Here is a 16,683-nt window from a genome sequence, read left to right on the forward strand (position 1 = left end):
TCAATTTGTCGGTCAATTCTCGAAAGCTTGAATTTAATTTTTTTTTTCATTCTTTTTGTTACTTGTTGGTCAATTCCTTTTTGTTACTTGTTGGTCAATTCTCGAAAGCTTGAATTTAATTTTTTTACTTAAACGTCCATTTGTATCAGTTTAGAAATACTATTGATGGATTACATAAAAGCTTTCAAGTTGAAAACTTATTTAAAAATACTAAATCTTTTAAAGATATGAATAGAGATGTCTATTTAACTCGTGGGGCTCACCCTAACAGGATATAAAATCACCATTTAAATAAGAAATAAAGATAACTTATTTTATATATATATATATATATATATTTGTACCGTGATTCGTAGATACCTCTAGTTGTGAACGTAAACCATAAACATTGGCGTAAAACACATCATTTAAAAACAATACAAGGAATACCATTTTGAGTAATTCTCAAATTTATTCTCAACCAATAAACTAATACTCAATGTGCTTGAGAGTATATGTCCTCTCAACAAAAGAATGACACATATAGAGTACATTCAAACTACCTCCTTAAACATCATCCACCCCTAACTCAAAGCACTAAAACGCTTCAACACCGAAGCAGATCGAGATCCATGTCCCACTCAGGGAAAGAGTTTGAGCTCGATGCGCCTGAACCCCAAACCATTTTGACCTCGGCTAAGTACGGGAAGCCGCTTACCGTCCGTACACTCATCCCAAGAATCAAAATCAAGTCCTTTTAAAGAGAATGCAAAAAGCTAAGATTCTTCTTTATTAGAAAAATGAATAAGAGGTTGAGCTAGAAGGATTGAATAGAACATGCCAGTGAAGGAGATCGGAAAGGGAAGAACGTCGGTATATCGAATCAAAGATGAGTAATCGAAGTCTAATGAGATAAAATTGGTTGAATACTTTAATACCAATACATCTAACAATATGAGTAATTGAAGCACAAGAAGCCTCCAGTTTCCAACCAATCCTTCTAAGAGCAATCAAGCCTTGCAACTATGAAGAAAAGATCTTTCTCTACTTGAAGAGGTCTGGGTTCAACCAATCCCTGCAAAATTTTTGAAGTTTAAAAGATTACTTTTGCTTCTTTTTTTTCATGATTGATGATGCAATATTCAAAAGAGGGGGATTGTGTGTCGTACTTGCTAATGTCATCGAGGTGATCATCGAAGTCCACCACATCTTGCCATTTTTCAGATGATACGTAATCTAAGAGGACCATATTTGCTAACGGTTCTTTGATTGTTAGCTGGCTGCTTCCGTCGGATCCAGCCAGCTTCCAATTCTTGGAAGTTTCCCTTGTGTATAGCTGGCCGGTGACAAAACAAACGAAATGAATGAGCAGAACATTAGCAATAGATGAGGCCCTATAGTTTAATAGCATTCCTAGATTACATGATGTCTGGTTAGGTGGCATAGAGTAGCAGCATAGAGTAGCAGCACAAAACAGCCAAGAAAATCAGATATTGTTCATTGAAAGTACAGTCATGCAATCATATCTTGATTAAACTAAGTGATCCAGAAGAACAAATAAAACAAAAAAGAACAAATCAGAAAACCCCAGGTCTTCTCTCTATCTCTTTCTTTCTCCCTCCCTCATGAACCAGGAGCCAACAGCCACCCCCACCGTTTTCCCTCTCCAACGACTCGCGACGATAGCCTGTGGTGGTAACCACAATCAGAGGACGTCATCTGACTACACCTAACTCGTGCTACTCCTCCAGTGAACAGATTACCATAACGCGTGCAACTTTCTCCCATGATCGACGTTGACGACGTTATAGCTCCTCAAATGAATCCATATTTATCTATGTTAGCACAATTCCATAGACCAGTCACAACGGCGCTCCACAAATAGTAGACCCAGGATGAACAAACCTGCAATGTACTTCACCCACAAGCTTCATGACGTGCAACTACAGCAGACCTCTGATCTGACTCTCTTCTTTTCCCACCACGTGAGCACCCACTCCTCGAGGACATCCAGCAGGCTCTTAATAAACACTCTATGATATCCTACATTGGTTGGGAAACACCCTTTATAAGGGTGTGGAAACCTTTCCCTACCAGACGCGTTTCAAAAGCCTTGAGGGGAAGCCCGAAAGGGAAAGCCCAAAGAAGACAATATCTGCTAGTGGTGGGCTTGGGCTTGGGCCGTTACAAATGGTATCAGAGCCAGACACCGGACTATGTGCCAGCGAGGCGATGTGCCAGTAAGGATGCTGGACCCCAAGCGGGGTGGATTTGGCGGGGGTCCCACATTGATTGGAGAAAGGAACGAGTGCCAACAAGAACGCTGGGCCCTGAAGAGGGGTGGATTGTGATATCCCACATTGGTTGGGGAGGAGAACGAAACACCCTTTATAAGGGTGTGGAAACCTTTCCCTAGCAGACGCGTTTTAAAAGCCTTTAAGAGAAGCCCGAAAGAGAAAGCCCAAAGAGGACAATACCGGCTAGCGGTGGGATTGGGCTTGGGCCGTTACACACTCCCACGGCAATAAAAGCATTGACAACCCAATCTGCATTAGTTTCATTACCCACACTCTAAAAGACCTCAAATTGAATACCCATAGCTTGTAAAGTTCAGATCTGTGAGTTCGAATACATTCGAACACAAACGAATAAGAACTCGAGTTTGTTTGGTACGAGCTAGTAGGTAATGCTTCATTCATATAAATTCCTTTTGGATTGAATTAAAGTATTTATAATAGTTTATAACCATTGGAACCTTTATACATTTAGGCTTTAGACAGAGTGGATTGGGAATGATGGGATAACGTTTGGTAAAATTAGATTTAACCCTCAAATAAAGTTTTAATTTCAGAGATTTATTCAGGTCGACCAAAGAACCTTAATGTTGAGCTAAACCAGTTTTTGCATTGCTAATAAAAATGACTCTTCTATGGAAATGTCATAGTGCTAAGTTGGGATATCATATGATCATGATATTTGTTTTGAATGTTGAATGTTTATGTGATTGATTTGAAAGTTTTCCATGTATCACTGAATAAAAAATGAAATTGTGTATGTATAACTATATAAATGCAAATGTTATTCCAAAGACGGTGGCAATTATCCTCCTCTAAAATGTGGATATAGATCTTTAAAAGAAAAATGATGGCTAGCCATTCCAGACATGTCTTGTGCAGACTGGATGACAACTAACCATCAGCTGGGGTAAAGTCCCATAGGGGCCAACTAAGCACCGAAGAGTTGAAAAAGGAGAAGTTGTGAGAGGTTGGGCTAATTGGCCACCGTCGAAGTGAAAGGGTCAAAGAAAAATGTTTGAAGTTAAACTTAAAAGTTTATACTTTTTACTAGTAAGGTGACATGATTGTTACTCGTTACCTCGTCCAACTAACTCAAACCTTAAAAATATAAACACGTGACCTTCCACACTTCTTAGGACAAATATGAAGGGCAAACTCATGGTCCAACCCAAGCCATGGTAAAGAATATAATATTTATGATAGGCCTTGTCCAACAATTTTAGTTATGATAGGCCTATCAATTTTATTTATAACCAAAACAACTAATAGCAAAAAGAAACCCTCCTGTCACAAAAACTCTACGCTATATACTCTAGCTCCACTGCCACTATAACTATAAAACTCCCATCGGGCCCACTAATGCACGTAATGCACCATATTCCTTTCTCGCGCGCTTATCACGTTTTTCACTCTCTTTCGTGTATACACGTTCGTAATACCAGGCCTATCCATTATTTTATTTGATTATTATTATAGTGCACATCTTAATTATTATCATTAGATGATTGCATAACTCTGCTACATTTAGCTCTAAAGGAAACTCATAAAAGTTTAAATCATAGGTAGATGATCACCATGAATTAGATCCATTCGCTCTCAGCTTTTTACTAATTACATAAGTCTTTATTGACCACTAGTCCTATCTGTGATGGTTGGTTGGCAAAGGAGATAATCTATAGTTTAATTTCGAGGTTGCATAAAGGCATTTCTGTTATCTTTTCAATCCAAATTCTGAATGAAGGAAAATTATGCTCTTTAAGTTTGAGAATCCCTTTAAGTTTGAGAATCCCTTAAAAATCTGAACATCATGTTTGTCATTTTTAAGTTTTTATGCAATTCTTGCGATAGATTGCATATGAGTCATTCAACCAAGTTTTGATCAAGTTTAATTGTGGAGTGACTCAATTTAGAACAAGATTTTCAAATCTTGCTTCTAGATCTTTTATCTTATCTAATTCAAGACTTATCGCTTGGTTGATTTGAATTTTGCACGAGGAGGTGCTAGTTTCTTTGATTCAAGGGTTCTTGCTTGAATAAAAATCTGGATTGTTGGACTAAGAATTAGGGTTGTCTTATTTGGTATCCGAGCTTATGTTGCATAATTGTGCCATGCTCTAGATTTAATTTTATCTTTCATTTATACAATTGTTCATCTTTTCTACAAATCTGTCCGTTCATTTGGTTGATGCACCTCCACCATTCCTCTTCATCTGATCTCATTTTTATCTTAAAAGATGAAGTTTACATCTTGAAAAGAGAGAAGGAAAAACATCTAGAAATTTTTTCTTTTTGTGTTCTTAAATTGCTATTGTAAATTTGGTGTTTGATCTTTCCAATCTAATCATATTTGAGATAGTAGTGATATTACAACAATTATCGTAATTTTTTATCAACTATTAGACTATTTGTACATTTATTGAAGATCAAATCTGCTTTGAATCACATTTTGCTAATACTGTCCAAATCTTGTCTCGGTTGCTTTTTAATGTTTTTCTTTCCTATTCAAACTTAGTGATAACGTCTAAGTTAGCTTGATTACTCTGTTACGAAAAGAGAGACTAGCCTCTTATCTTTAAGAGTTAAGATAGACATTTAGTCAAAATCGTAACATCTTTCTTTTTAGAATTCATTTCCAACGTTATGTTTTACCCGAGAACTATCTTTGGGACCTTCCTTACTTGTTTAATCCTTTCTTCGTTTTTTTTAATTCTATTTTGTTGTTATTTCATAATTATTTTGTCTTGGTTGTCTTGAATAGCTTACTATTACAAGAATGGCTTAATCCACGTAGTAGCTCTCACAAGATCATAATTTAGCCATGTTTCCCAAATGGCCTATCTTTAAGTGTAAACGCGAGTGTTCCGAGTAAAATAAATGACTTGAGTGTTTGAGAGATCATATCTTTTCATTTTACTTTCATCTTAAGAGCATATTTCACCTTAAGAGCATATTTCACCAATGATGAAATCATCATGAGACCTACAGTAGTGATGCTCATTTATGAAAGGTTGTTCGAGATAATTTAGTAGAGATATGTCAATCATTAAATACAAGTCTGACTTGAATCAAGAGATGAACTAGCAAGACCAAATCAAAAAGAGTCCAGCCACACAATCTATTAACAATAAGGAAGATTGTCTGATACCTCAAGTTGACCAGCCAATTCAAGATGAGGGAGATCATCCACAATCTAAAAAGGAAGATTCCAATAGTGAGGTTGTCGAGGTGGATAAGGAGATATTTGAAGTGAGAGTTGAGAATGGAGCCATGATAAAATCTCTAGAAAAAATGAGGAAAGACAGATTCATGGGAACGAGAGGGTTCAGTTATGAAAGTTTGTGAGAAGGGCATTGTTTTGTTTTCAAAATGACACATACATGAACTTGTAACCAGAAGGACTTGATTTCTAATGGGTGCGCTTAAACCAAGTGTTCCTATTTTTCTTTTGAAATTCTTGCATAAAGCAAATGTTTAGTGTAAGATTTAAAGGTTTCTTCAAATATGAGCCCATGCCAAATGAAAAGGACCGAAAGGCTACACACGAAGTGACACTTCTATTTCATTCATCAAATTCAAACCTAGATTTCATGTGTGAACATGGAAGAGTAAGACCACGTGATGCAAATGATTTCAAGTTTTCATTACAATGGAATCCCTTAGATTCGAGGAAGAATCATCTTGAAGAAGGGTAGAATAATACAAACTGAGGTGCCTTAAACATGCCATGAGAACTTTAATGTAGATGTCGGGATTGAACCCTACATTGTGAGATCCCACATCGGTTGGAGAGGGGAACGAAGCATTCTTTATAAAGGTGTGGAAAACTCTCCCTAACAGACGTATTTTAAAAACCTTGAAGGGAAACCTGAAAAGGAAAGCCCAAAGAGGACAATATCTACTAGCAGTGGGCTTGGGCTGTTACAAATGATATCAGAGCCAGACACTGAGTGGTGTGCCAGCGAGGACGTTGGGCTCCCAAGAGGGGTGGATTGTGAGATACCACATTGATTGGAAAGGGGAACAAAGCATTCCTTATAAAAGTTTGGAAACCTCTCCCTAGCATACACGTTTTAAAACCATGAGGCTGACGACGATACGTAACAGACCAAAGCGAACAATATATGCTAGCGGTGGGGTTGGACTATTACAAATGGTATTAGAGCCAGACACCGAGCAGTATGCCAGCGAGGACGCTAGGCCCCCATAGCTTCGAGAAACCACTTTCTGATAATTGGTTTGAATGTTGAAGGTCCAGAACAAAACCAAAAGGCAAGAGATAAAGAAATCCACTCCATTGCCTCCCTCACCAAAGAGGATTCTCCTAAAATTAAAAATATTGGTCCCAAGATTCATTATGAATTAGCTAGTAATCGGTCTTTCACAACGAGATCTACCTATACAGTAACGGTATTTAATTATGAAGATTAGTTGGGTAGCTGACCCTCTTAGTCCGTTCTTGGAAGAATAAGGCCATAATCCTTCTGTTAAATAGGATTTCCTCTGCTTAATGGATAAGCATTTGTTACCAATGGGGAATTCTTTCTCATCTAAAATTGCAAATTGAGATGATTGGATTTGCACCAATAGAAACCATAAATTTGATACACAATAAAAGGATACGATAAATCTTTTTTATTTATTTTTAGGTAGTGAACGGAGTTCTTCCATTCATTCTATCCTATTCACTGGTATTTATCACTGATACGGGAAAAATTTTGTACTTTCTTTTGTCCCGGTCCATGGTCTGAACGAGTCGCACATACACCCTAGTACATGTTCCTCGACGCTGAGGGCATCCCCGAAGGGCGGGCGATTTGGTTAAGCCCTAGGCATGAAGGGGAAAACTAAATATTAGAGTCCAATGACTCTCCCCCAAATGGGTAAAAGATTCTATTGATGTTTCTCCTTGATAGATTCACACATTCCATGTTGAACATTTTATGAAATCCTACATCTAAAGCTGGAGCAGCTCCAACGAAAATTGGAGCTCGCCCTCCTATTGCCTCTCTCATACTTTCACTTACTAAAATGAAACCCCACACTTTATCCATTCCAGAATCGGTACAAGCCAACCAAGTTTAGAGAACATTAAAACAGATTATAAAATTGAATAAATTTAAAGATCTAGTTACTACTATTAGCTGGAATTTATGATAAATAAGCAAGAAAGTCCGTGAAAACCTCCAACATACATTTCCTTATATTTCAAATAGCATCAACAGTAGCCAATAGTATCTAACATTCAACTCTCCATCAATGGAAGAGGACTGAGAAATTTCCTAAAGAACACTTCTCAAACAAGATGCTATAAAGCAAATAATATCAAATCTAGCAATTGCAAAAGCTATAAGAATGTCACCTCAATTAATGAATGAATTATCAATATGAAATGTAACAAAGCTACTTTACCAAATTCCAGTCCATTAAAAACCGAACGAGGTAGTTTGTCCGAAAAAATTATGCTACGTACTGGTATTCACCTACAATATTTAAAGTTTGCATCTTCATGGTATAAGATTGCTCCTTTAAATGGTTTTGTACCAAAAGAAAAGAGGAAAGATGGTGGAAATTCATTGAGGAAATTCTAATAAAGCGTACAAATACAATTTACAAAATAATGATAAGAATTCTATAGCAATAAACTCACCTCCATTACAGGGCTTCTATCCTTCCTCTTTGGAAGAGCTTCAAGTTTTCTGTGATCTAACTGCAGAGAAGCATAAATCAAACAAAAGAAATGTACAAAACAGTACAGATAAAGCACAATAAGAGATCTCTTACCAAAAGAAGAGCAGCATGTGGAAAAAATCGAGAAATATGATCACCAATATGCTTGGCTACACCACCGACCTCATAGTCATCAAACCGCTCATTGGCATGAAAGTATCCCACGATATTCAATCCCTTGGCCGCATAATATTCTTCAATCTGATTGCAAATGAAGCATGCCACGACCTCATCAATCACAGATCTCAAATACGCAAGTGAAAAAGGAAGTAAACATGGCGTCAAACACAACAAATTCTTACACGAGTAACCGGTTTACAGAAACCTAAACATGAAATTCAGCTGTAAAATGATTCGAAGGAAGTACCAGAAGGAGAGATATCTCGAGCTGAGGGAGGAGACCGATGCTGGAGTGGAAGAGAGGGACGGAATCGGCAATTTCGATTACATCATTGGGGCCGGAGATGCGACCAAGGAGGAGTCCGTTGACGGCGGAGGTCCGGTGCTTTAGGGCATGGAGAATAAGCTTTATGTAAGCATTCTGAGAGATCTCGAACCGTTGATCGCCGGCCATGGGTCAGTGAGTTGGTAAATCTCTGGTTAGCTCGCCGGAAGAGACGATTCCGAGAGGAGGGGAGGCGGAGTTTTCAGTCCAAGCAAAGCTGAATGGCAGAAGTAGAGAAGGGAGAAGAAAACAAAATTTCAACAAATAAATTAATCACATTAATTAATCTTGCTTGTAAAAAAAAAAAAATTAACACAAAATTTAACCCAAACTATAAAAGATATATTGAATTTTTTTAAATTTAAAAATTTAGATCAATTTAGAAGTTGAGTTTCACATTAATTGAGTGAATGATCATGTGTTTATAATCAAGCAATACTCTCTCCATTAGTGCGAGGCTTCGAGAGAAGCCAATACTCTCTCCATTTGAGGCTCTTTGAGAAGTCTAAAGCAAAACCACGAGACTCTCTCCATTTGAGGCTCTTTGAGAAGTCTAAAGCAAAACCACGAGAGTTTATGCTCAAAGTGGACAATATCATATCATTGTAGACCGTCGTGTTCATCTAACATGGTATCAGAGTAATTCCCTTGGAACTCTCGTCGTGTTCATCTAACATGGTATCAGAGTCATTCCCTTGGAACTCTTGGAATGTCTTTCATAGTTTCATGTTACAACTCCCATTTTCTGCATTTGTACTTTTCTTTCAATTCTAGAATCATTCAAACACGATCAATCTTGCTTGTGGAGTGATAACATATTTGATCAACAAGAATTATTCAAAAGCTAGACATGATCAACCTTGCTTATGGAGTGATTTGAATCTCAAACAAATGTTCTTGTCTTAAGATATTTGATCAACAAGAATCATTCAGGCTATCTTGCTTGTGGAGTGATTCAAATCAAACAAGTGTTCTTGCCTTGAAATTCGAATCAAACAAGTGTTCTTGCCTTGAAATATTCGATCAATAAGGTAATCCGAATCTTACTCTCCTTGGTCTCTTGGTTCATATCGTTGTTATCTATGTAATAAACAATGGATCGACTAGTGTTTATCTATGTCAACACATTAACCATTGTTATCCATATATATGTATATATATATACACACACACAGCAGTCCAGCAAGAGGCAATGAAATATTTTCCCCCATTTATATACTAATCGAGTTGGAAGATGAAGGAAACAACAGCAGAAGCAATAAGCAGCTACTAATTATAAGGTCATTTACATACCAAAATTTGCACAGAAAATACAACACCCTGCGTGTATCTTCATACAGAGCCAGGGCACCCCTTTTTACTGCAAACAAACCATCTCCATACTTCAATTCATGGTGAATTAGTGTATCGATATCCCGAATACCCCATCTGGTGGTTCGTCGGGTCACTACTCCCTGCTCCGCCATGGTTGGACCTTGAATTAGACGACCTAAATGGCCACAGATTAGAGAATGGATTGCGTCTGCCTGGATTGATACTGGAGCCATTACCGCTGTTGTAGCTGCTGCTTTCGTTTTGACCATTGGCGATATGTCCCCCGCCTCCGCCTCCGCCCCCGCCCCCGACCCCTACTCCTTGTGGTGGCAGTTCCTGGCGACAAACAGGGCAAGAGTTGTGTTGGACTAGCCATGGAACAATACAATCTGAGTGGTACATGTGACTACAAGGCATCTGCCTAGCTTCAGACCCGAGTTCAAATTTTTCTTTGCAAACTGGACAATGTGAATCCGAGCGAAGATGTTGTTGCGCGATCCTAACAGTTGGTATTGCATCAATTGATGATCTAGATGCTGGCGGAGGACCGCGATGACCATTTCCTGAAAGCTGTTCAAATAGCTCCTCCAGTCCAGGGCCTATCAAGTAGTCGCCGCTATTGCCTCGTGTAAGGCCAACGCCAGGAGCCCCATTGAAGAGAGCTTCTAACCTGCTGTTTCTCATTGGAACTTGACCACCAAACACTAATAGCGGTCCAAATCCCGGGCTAAGCTCGAAAACCGACTCTGATCTTCCCCTCATGTCGTTTCTTTCAGCTAACCGCTGTCTCATAAAAGCAGAGAATGCTCCCATACCATGATTGTGAACTTCATCATCATCATCCAAACCAAAGAATTCAAATGGGTTTCCATGCACCATATCATCGAGTTCATGGATAAATCCTCCATTGCAGTTGGGGCAAACTGCATCTCTACCTCGAGGACGTACCGAACTTCTGCATCTATAACACCAATGGGTGTTCCGACCATTCGACATCCTCTCTTCTCCTTCTCCCTACTAAAATATATAATGGGGAGAACACCAAAACTTATCCCTGAACTCCTCAGCCACCAAAACATTATCTCAGCATAATGTCAAGCTTTTTTGCAGTATATATAAGACTAAATCAACTTCAAATAGAGATAAGAAGTGCAATAATCACAAGCAAAACGAAAAGGAACTAAAAAGAACCAAACCATACAGTGAATCCCAGCTCAAATGAAATGAGACAAGTTCATAAAACTCGAACATAACTAGTTCAAAAGCACAAGAAAACAAACCAACTTGCATACCTAAGAAAGAATCCTTCTATCTCAACTTTTAAATCTTAAGGCAAAAAAAGAAGATCGAGCTAAATCTCGAGGTAAATAAATGAAACATTCACACAAGAACTCCGCACTGTTGAAATTATGGTACCTTCTAGGCAAACATATTGCTAACTATGAGTCAATTTTGATTCTTTTTCTTCTTTTAGTTCGAACCTTCGGTCTCTTGGTCAAGAACATATGTACGAACAAATTCAGCGTCGAGAAACATAATCGAATAAATGGTAACACTAATACCTTCTAGAAACTATGATTAAAAAATTACTCACAACAGAAAAGATTGATAAATCAATCTCACCAAACTCATGAATGTCCAAATCCCACAACAATCACCATATAACTAGCACAACTTCTAAGTAGAATCATTCCAGCAAATACAGAGCATGAAAGTCCATACAAGCATACAATAATAACAGTACTTCAAAATTCCCACTACAATATTTCCATTCCAAATAGACCACAGAAACCAATCGAAATCACCCAACGAAGATCCAAACAGGACCAATTTCTGCAAGTTATCAAAAAACCTCTAAGAAACCAAGATTTTAAACAGAAAAAAAGGCCTCCCGATTCAGAACGAAAAAAGAGACGCAAAAGGGGGTAGAACTGTTACAGAGACATTGATTGGAATTGAAGGAATTGCAGAAAAGGAAGGGAAAAGGTTGGAGAAATTCACCTTTGGGAAGACGAAAGAGAAAAGCAGATCCAAGCAATTTGGCTTTTCTGGAAGTGAACGAACAGAGAGAAGAAAGAAGAAGAAGACGACAGAGGCGATGGGGTAAACCCAGAGCCTGGGCTACCAGGTCGAGGGAGGACCGACGTGACCTTTTGTTCTTATTTCCTTTTTTTATTTATTTTTCTTTTCTATTTTTCTCTTTTTTAAAAAAAAAAAAAAAAAAATTGTTTGTTTATTTTATTTCATCTTAATTTATTGAATTTTTATGAAAATAGTAAAAAATATATATATTTATTTATATATTTGTTTGACATTCCAGATCAGTNATAACAGTACTTCAAAATTCCCACTACAATATTTCCATTCCAAATAGACCACAGAAACCAATCGAAATCACCCAACGAAGATCCAAACAGGACCAATTTCTGCAAGTTATCAAAAAACCTCTAAGAAACCAAGATTTTAAACAGAAAAAAAGGCCTCCCGATTCAGAACGAAAAAAGAGACGCAAAAGGGGGTAGAACTGTTACAGAGACATTGATTGGAATTGAAGGAATTGCAGAAAAGGAAGGGAAAAGGTTGGAGAAATTCACCTTTGGGAAGACGAAAGAGAAAAGCAGATCCAAGCAATTTGGCTTTNTTTTTTTTTTTTTTTTTTTTTTTTTTTTTTTTTTTGTTATTACTTATTTTCAACTTTTATAATTTACATTCAATTGGTATATTATAAAAATACATTTTGAATCTGACGGGACTCGAAAAAACATAAAAGGCATGTGAACGCTAAAAACAAAATTATAATTAAGAATATGANTTTCTGGAAGTGAACGAACAGAGAGAAGAAAGAAGAAGAAGACGACAGAGGCGATGGGGTAAACCCAGAGCCTGGGCTACCAGGTCGAGGGAGGACCGACNGAAAGTTAAAGAGGTGAAAACACGAGATAAAGGTGACAAAGACAATTCCCTTCTGTTATCTGATATAAATAGGGTTGCCTATGTTATTGCTTAAAATGAATGAAACTAACATAAATATAAAAAATTTCAACATCGAAAAAGTTGATTTACTTGAGTTTCTCAATTAATTATTTGATATATTGATAATAACAAACACGCTTTTAATTATTAATAATTCCAGTATTCTAAAGTGTCCATAGTATAAATCTTGTAATGACGATTCCAACGCCTTCTGAATCACTTAAATCATGACTAAAATGTAAAAGTTATAGTCGAAATAAGATCAAGTAAAATATATACATCGACGTGGCACCTGAGTTGGCCTTGTGAATTAATCCAGCTATGACACACGAAGTTTTGGATGAATAACAATGCTCGGTGTTTTAGTAGCTTATAAAATTCATATTCTCGTCCACACATTTTTTTTTTACAATTTTTAATTTTACTCCTTTAAAGTCCGTATCCAATTCATATTTCTATTTATCACTCTCTACGGATATGCTATTATACGATGGCACGTGTCCCATGGCCCCTACATGTGTCATATGCTTGAATGTTATGTTATGGTATGATATGTATGAACGCTTACAATATAATATATAATTTATATCATATAATGTGTACGGATGTTTATTATGATGTATTGACGGTGTTTCCGTTAGTGAGTGATATGGTCCGACAAGCTAGACCTAGGGGGTTTGTGGGTTTGCCAACCCACCAATGCTCACACGCGTGGGTCATATGTAAAAAACATCCAGTCTTATCTAGATGGGAAAGCTTCCTAAGACCTGGATATGTATGACCATGGATGCAATTCCTTTTTTTAGTCTTAGATTAGATTAAAGCAAGGTTTAGTTTTTGTATATATTGTTTACTCTCATTTCATATATGCTTTTATTTTTAATGTGAATGTCTATGGTTTCGTTGGTATGATATTCTCTACTTTGAGTATAAGCTTTAATTTGGGCACTTCCCCCAAAAGGCCTCATACCAACAAGACGTACTCCTTACTTATAAACTCATGATCATTCCCTAAATTAGCCAACGCCTCATACCAACGAGATGTACTCCTTACTTATAAACTCATGATCATTCCCTAAATTAGGGAACGGAAATGATATAGGTTTATAATGCTCAAAGTGGATACTCCAGTAATAATCAAGATCCATCATCTCCATGGCACCAAAATTCACAAACCAATTAAACCAAAACCATAATCTCAGAAGGAAGGCACATAGTATTAGAACCGCCGCAAGCTTTAATGTAACATAAAACTGATATGAAAGTTTACAGAATCATTCAATCTCTCAACTTCAAATTTTGCGGGTACAACATATGGGAAAACAAGGCAAAATGATTTCAACACTCCATATTAAAGAAACACTGACCTCATACTACTCATTAATTTGTAAGTTCCATTATAGCAGATACGATATCGCCATCGGCTGCTTTGAGGGCTTTCACGGCCTTTGGTCTCGACACACCAGCTTGAGTCATCACCAGTTCAATGTCCTTGGGTTCGACCCCATCCTCATCAACTACTTCGTCGTCTTGAACCACGGTTGATGGCTCAGGCTTTGATGTCAAGTTACTCAAATTAGGTGCCTTGAACTGCTCTGCAGCTTGGGTTTGTAGTTGGGAGCTCAAATCTTCAATCTTGGCTTCCCCAAAGATAATGTAGGTATCTGAAGTGGGACTCTTGAAAACATCTGGTTTTGAAATGACAAAAAGAATCTGCAGAGAAAATTGTCAAAGGTTTAAGATGTATCTTTCGAGATCAGATGATCGAGATGATCGAGCTGACGATATTTTAGAAATTCAAATTTTGGGTATTAAAGAAAACAAACATTCTTGCTCTTCTTGATCGTGACGCGGCTCACGCCAGGAATTGGCTTCATTCCTAGTTTCAACATTGCTTTGCGACTCTTTTTTTCACTTCTGCTTTGCCTAGACCTGCCACTGGCCTCTCCATGCCCTGCCACCGGAGACTCCGTACTCATATAACATGTTCCAAACAAATATAGTATATGCAGCACATACACAATACAACAAATGGAAAATGCAACACAAACTAACTGAATGGAGAATGAATCAGGCATTAGGTTAAGGCCATCCTGAAATCATTTATTGAAGTTAAACGATTACATATATCATATATGAGAATGGAGAATAAACGAGCACGCATCATTAAGAATCAGGCCACAAGTTCACAAATTCAACATTAAGGGAAGTTTCCAGATGTGCCCAAATGCTAAATGACACAATGATTCGATCCTAAAGCTCCATTTGGATGCACCATATCAAAAAATGGTCCAAAGTCAGTATCCCAACCATTTAAATTATCCCCAAGTTTCCTATCCAAATTTACAGAATCACTCACAATAGCCGTAAGGGAAGCCTCCAAATCAAAATTTAAAAAGATAGTGAATTCAGAAACTTTAAATTTAGATCTTATCGGACACTGGATGTGTGTCCTGTCATGTGCAGGATGTAAAAGATAGAGTATTGTTTCTGGTCTCTTTTCGAACCTGAATGAACAAAACATAAAAAAATCCAAACACTTGTACAGTATTACTCATCCCATTCATAAGTTATATTATGATCACAGCCACACGCACAAATATATGCACTGCACCGCTTAAGATAGCATCCGTGTGAAGAAAATGTTGAACTAAACAATTAATTCAACTCCTAATTCTCTGTTCTTGCATTAACCTAATAGCAGAATTAACCAAATGAACTGATGGTATTTGGAAACGCCTATAAATGAATAATCATATGCACAATGGAGAGTCAACAAAGAAATCTTTGTACAATGTTAACTCTGCAAATGTTCAGTTACCTTCAGCATCATCCTCATCTTTGTCATCGTCTTCTTCATCATCGTCATCGTCATCCTCCTCTTCAATTACAGGTTCATCAGACTGCAATATCATTAGCAGAAAGTTAGTACAAAATTATGAAAATATACTTTTACGGTGGAAAATACGGCAGTTCTCATTTCTATCTCGAGGAATCGACATAAAATATCTACAACCGACTGTTGCACAATCGGCAATGTAAAACCCTCAACCACATTATTTCATTTCTTGATTGATGATACTACTCACATCATTGATACAATACAAACACATGACTCTAAAATGCCAACTTTCAAATTAAATGCCCCCGAAACGGTTTCAAAAAACCAAAAGCAAATCTTCTCCAAGACTAAACCCGAATATGACTTGAAACAGAGCAAATAATTTGAAGTACTGAAATTTCGAAATAACAAAACATTGGAATCGAAGAACCAAATGGTCCAAGTCACAAAATGATTGAAGATAAGAAAATCCGTCATTACAGCTGATTTTAAACTACCACAAATCACTGTGACAAATCTTAAACTGAGTTCCTTGTGACAAATCTTAAACTGAGTTCCTTGTGACAAATCTTTCAGTTCTAGCAAGGAAAAGTCACGAAAGAGAGAGAAATTACATTAATCTTTTGCTCCTCTAGCTGAGCGGCGAGAAGCTCTTCCTGGGTCTGAGCAGTCATGGCGTTAGAAATGTGTTGAAGACCACAGAAAGCTTTTGACGACAGAAGAAACCCTAAATCTCAAACTGGCTCCATGTATTTATAGGAGCTTATTCGGGTCCGGGTCCGGGTCCGGTTCGGGTTCGATTAAGGATTTTGGTATTAAGTAATAAATTAAATCTAAAATTATTAGCTTTAAATTTGTATTATTTAATAAATTCTTCTATTTTTAATTTTATTTCACTTTTAAAAAATTTATTTAGACATAAAATTTATTTTATAATTAATTAACCAATTATTCTTTACAATATTAAATATATTAGGGGCTTATTAGAAAAAAAAATTAATAAATTTATTAGAAAATATTAAAATTAAAACATGTATTCGATACTATTTAAAGTTCGAGCGCCGTATTAACACAACATTAAAAGTACATAAACTAAATTTATAATA

At 37.0% G+C, this 16,683-nt stretch overlaps 3 protein-coding genes across 5 annotated transcripts; all 3 read right to left on the reverse strand.

Moving 5' to 3' along the window:
- Nucleotides 1-750: 750 nt before the first annotated feature.
- On the reverse strand, nucleotides 751-8,695 carry LOC111803359 (ER membrane protein complex subunit 8/9 homolog). Its single transcript, XM_023687724.1, has 5 exons — nucleotides 8,371-8,695; nucleotides 8,058-8,204; nucleotides 7,924-7,983; nucleotides 1,149-1,315; nucleotides 751-1,054 (listed from the first exon to the last, which is right to left on the reverse strand). The coding sequence occupies exons 1-5, from the start codon at nucleotides 8,575-8,577 to the stop codon at nucleotides 1,024-1,026; spliced, it is 612 nt and encodes a 203-aa protein (XP_023543492.1). The 5' UTR covers nucleotides 8,578-8,695; the 3' UTR covers nucleotides 751-1,023.
- A 941-nt stretch (nucleotides 8,696-9,636) lies between these two features.
- LOC111803348 (probable E3 ubiquitin-protein ligase RHC1A) lies at nucleotides 9,637-11,918 on the reverse strand. Of its 3 annotated transcripts, none has more exons than XM_023687707.1 (2): nucleotides 11,764-11,918; nucleotides 9,637-10,816 (listed from the first exon to the last, which is right to left on the reverse strand). In XM_023687707.1, the coding sequence occupies exon 2, from the start codon at nucleotides 10,756-10,758 to the stop codon at nucleotides 9,838-9,840; it is 921 nt and encodes a 306-aa protein (XP_023543475.1). In that variant the 5' UTR covers nucleotides 10,759-10,816; nucleotides 11,764-11,918; the 3' UTR covers nucleotides 9,637-9,837. The 3 variants fall into 3 exon arrangements, with proteins under 3 accessions (XP_023543475.1, XP_023543477.1, XP_023543476.1); XM_023687709.1 differs by having other exon boundaries at nucleotides 9,637-10,821; XM_023687708.1 differs by having other exon boundaries at nucleotides 9,637-10,861.
- A 2,010-nt stretch (nucleotides 11,919-13,928) lies between these two features.
- Nucleotides 13,929-16,303, reverse strand: LOC111803360 (nascent polypeptide-associated complex subunit alpha-like protein 1). The gene is made up of 4 exons (XM_023687725.1): nucleotides 16,192-16,303; nucleotides 15,557-15,638; nucleotides 14,562-14,689; nucleotides 13,929-14,448 (listed from the first exon to the last, which is right to left on the reverse strand). The coding sequence occupies exons 1-4, from the start codon at nucleotides 16,249-16,251 to the stop codon at nucleotides 14,116-14,118; spliced, it is 603 nt and encodes a 200-aa protein (XP_023543493.1). The 5' UTR covers nucleotides 16,252-16,303; the 3' UTR covers nucleotides 13,929-14,115.
- Between the last annotated feature and the right edge of the window lie 380 nt (nucleotides 16,304-16,683).

The sequence above is a fragment of the Cucurbita pepo genome, chromosome LG10, assembly GCF_002806865.2.
Source record: "Cucurbita pepo subsp. pepo cultivar mu-cu-16 chromosome LG10, ASM280686v2, whole genome shotgun sequence".
Lineage (NCBI taxonomy): Eukaryota > Viridiplantae > Streptophyta > Magnoliopsida > Cucurbitales > Cucurbitaceae > Cucurbita > Cucurbita pepo.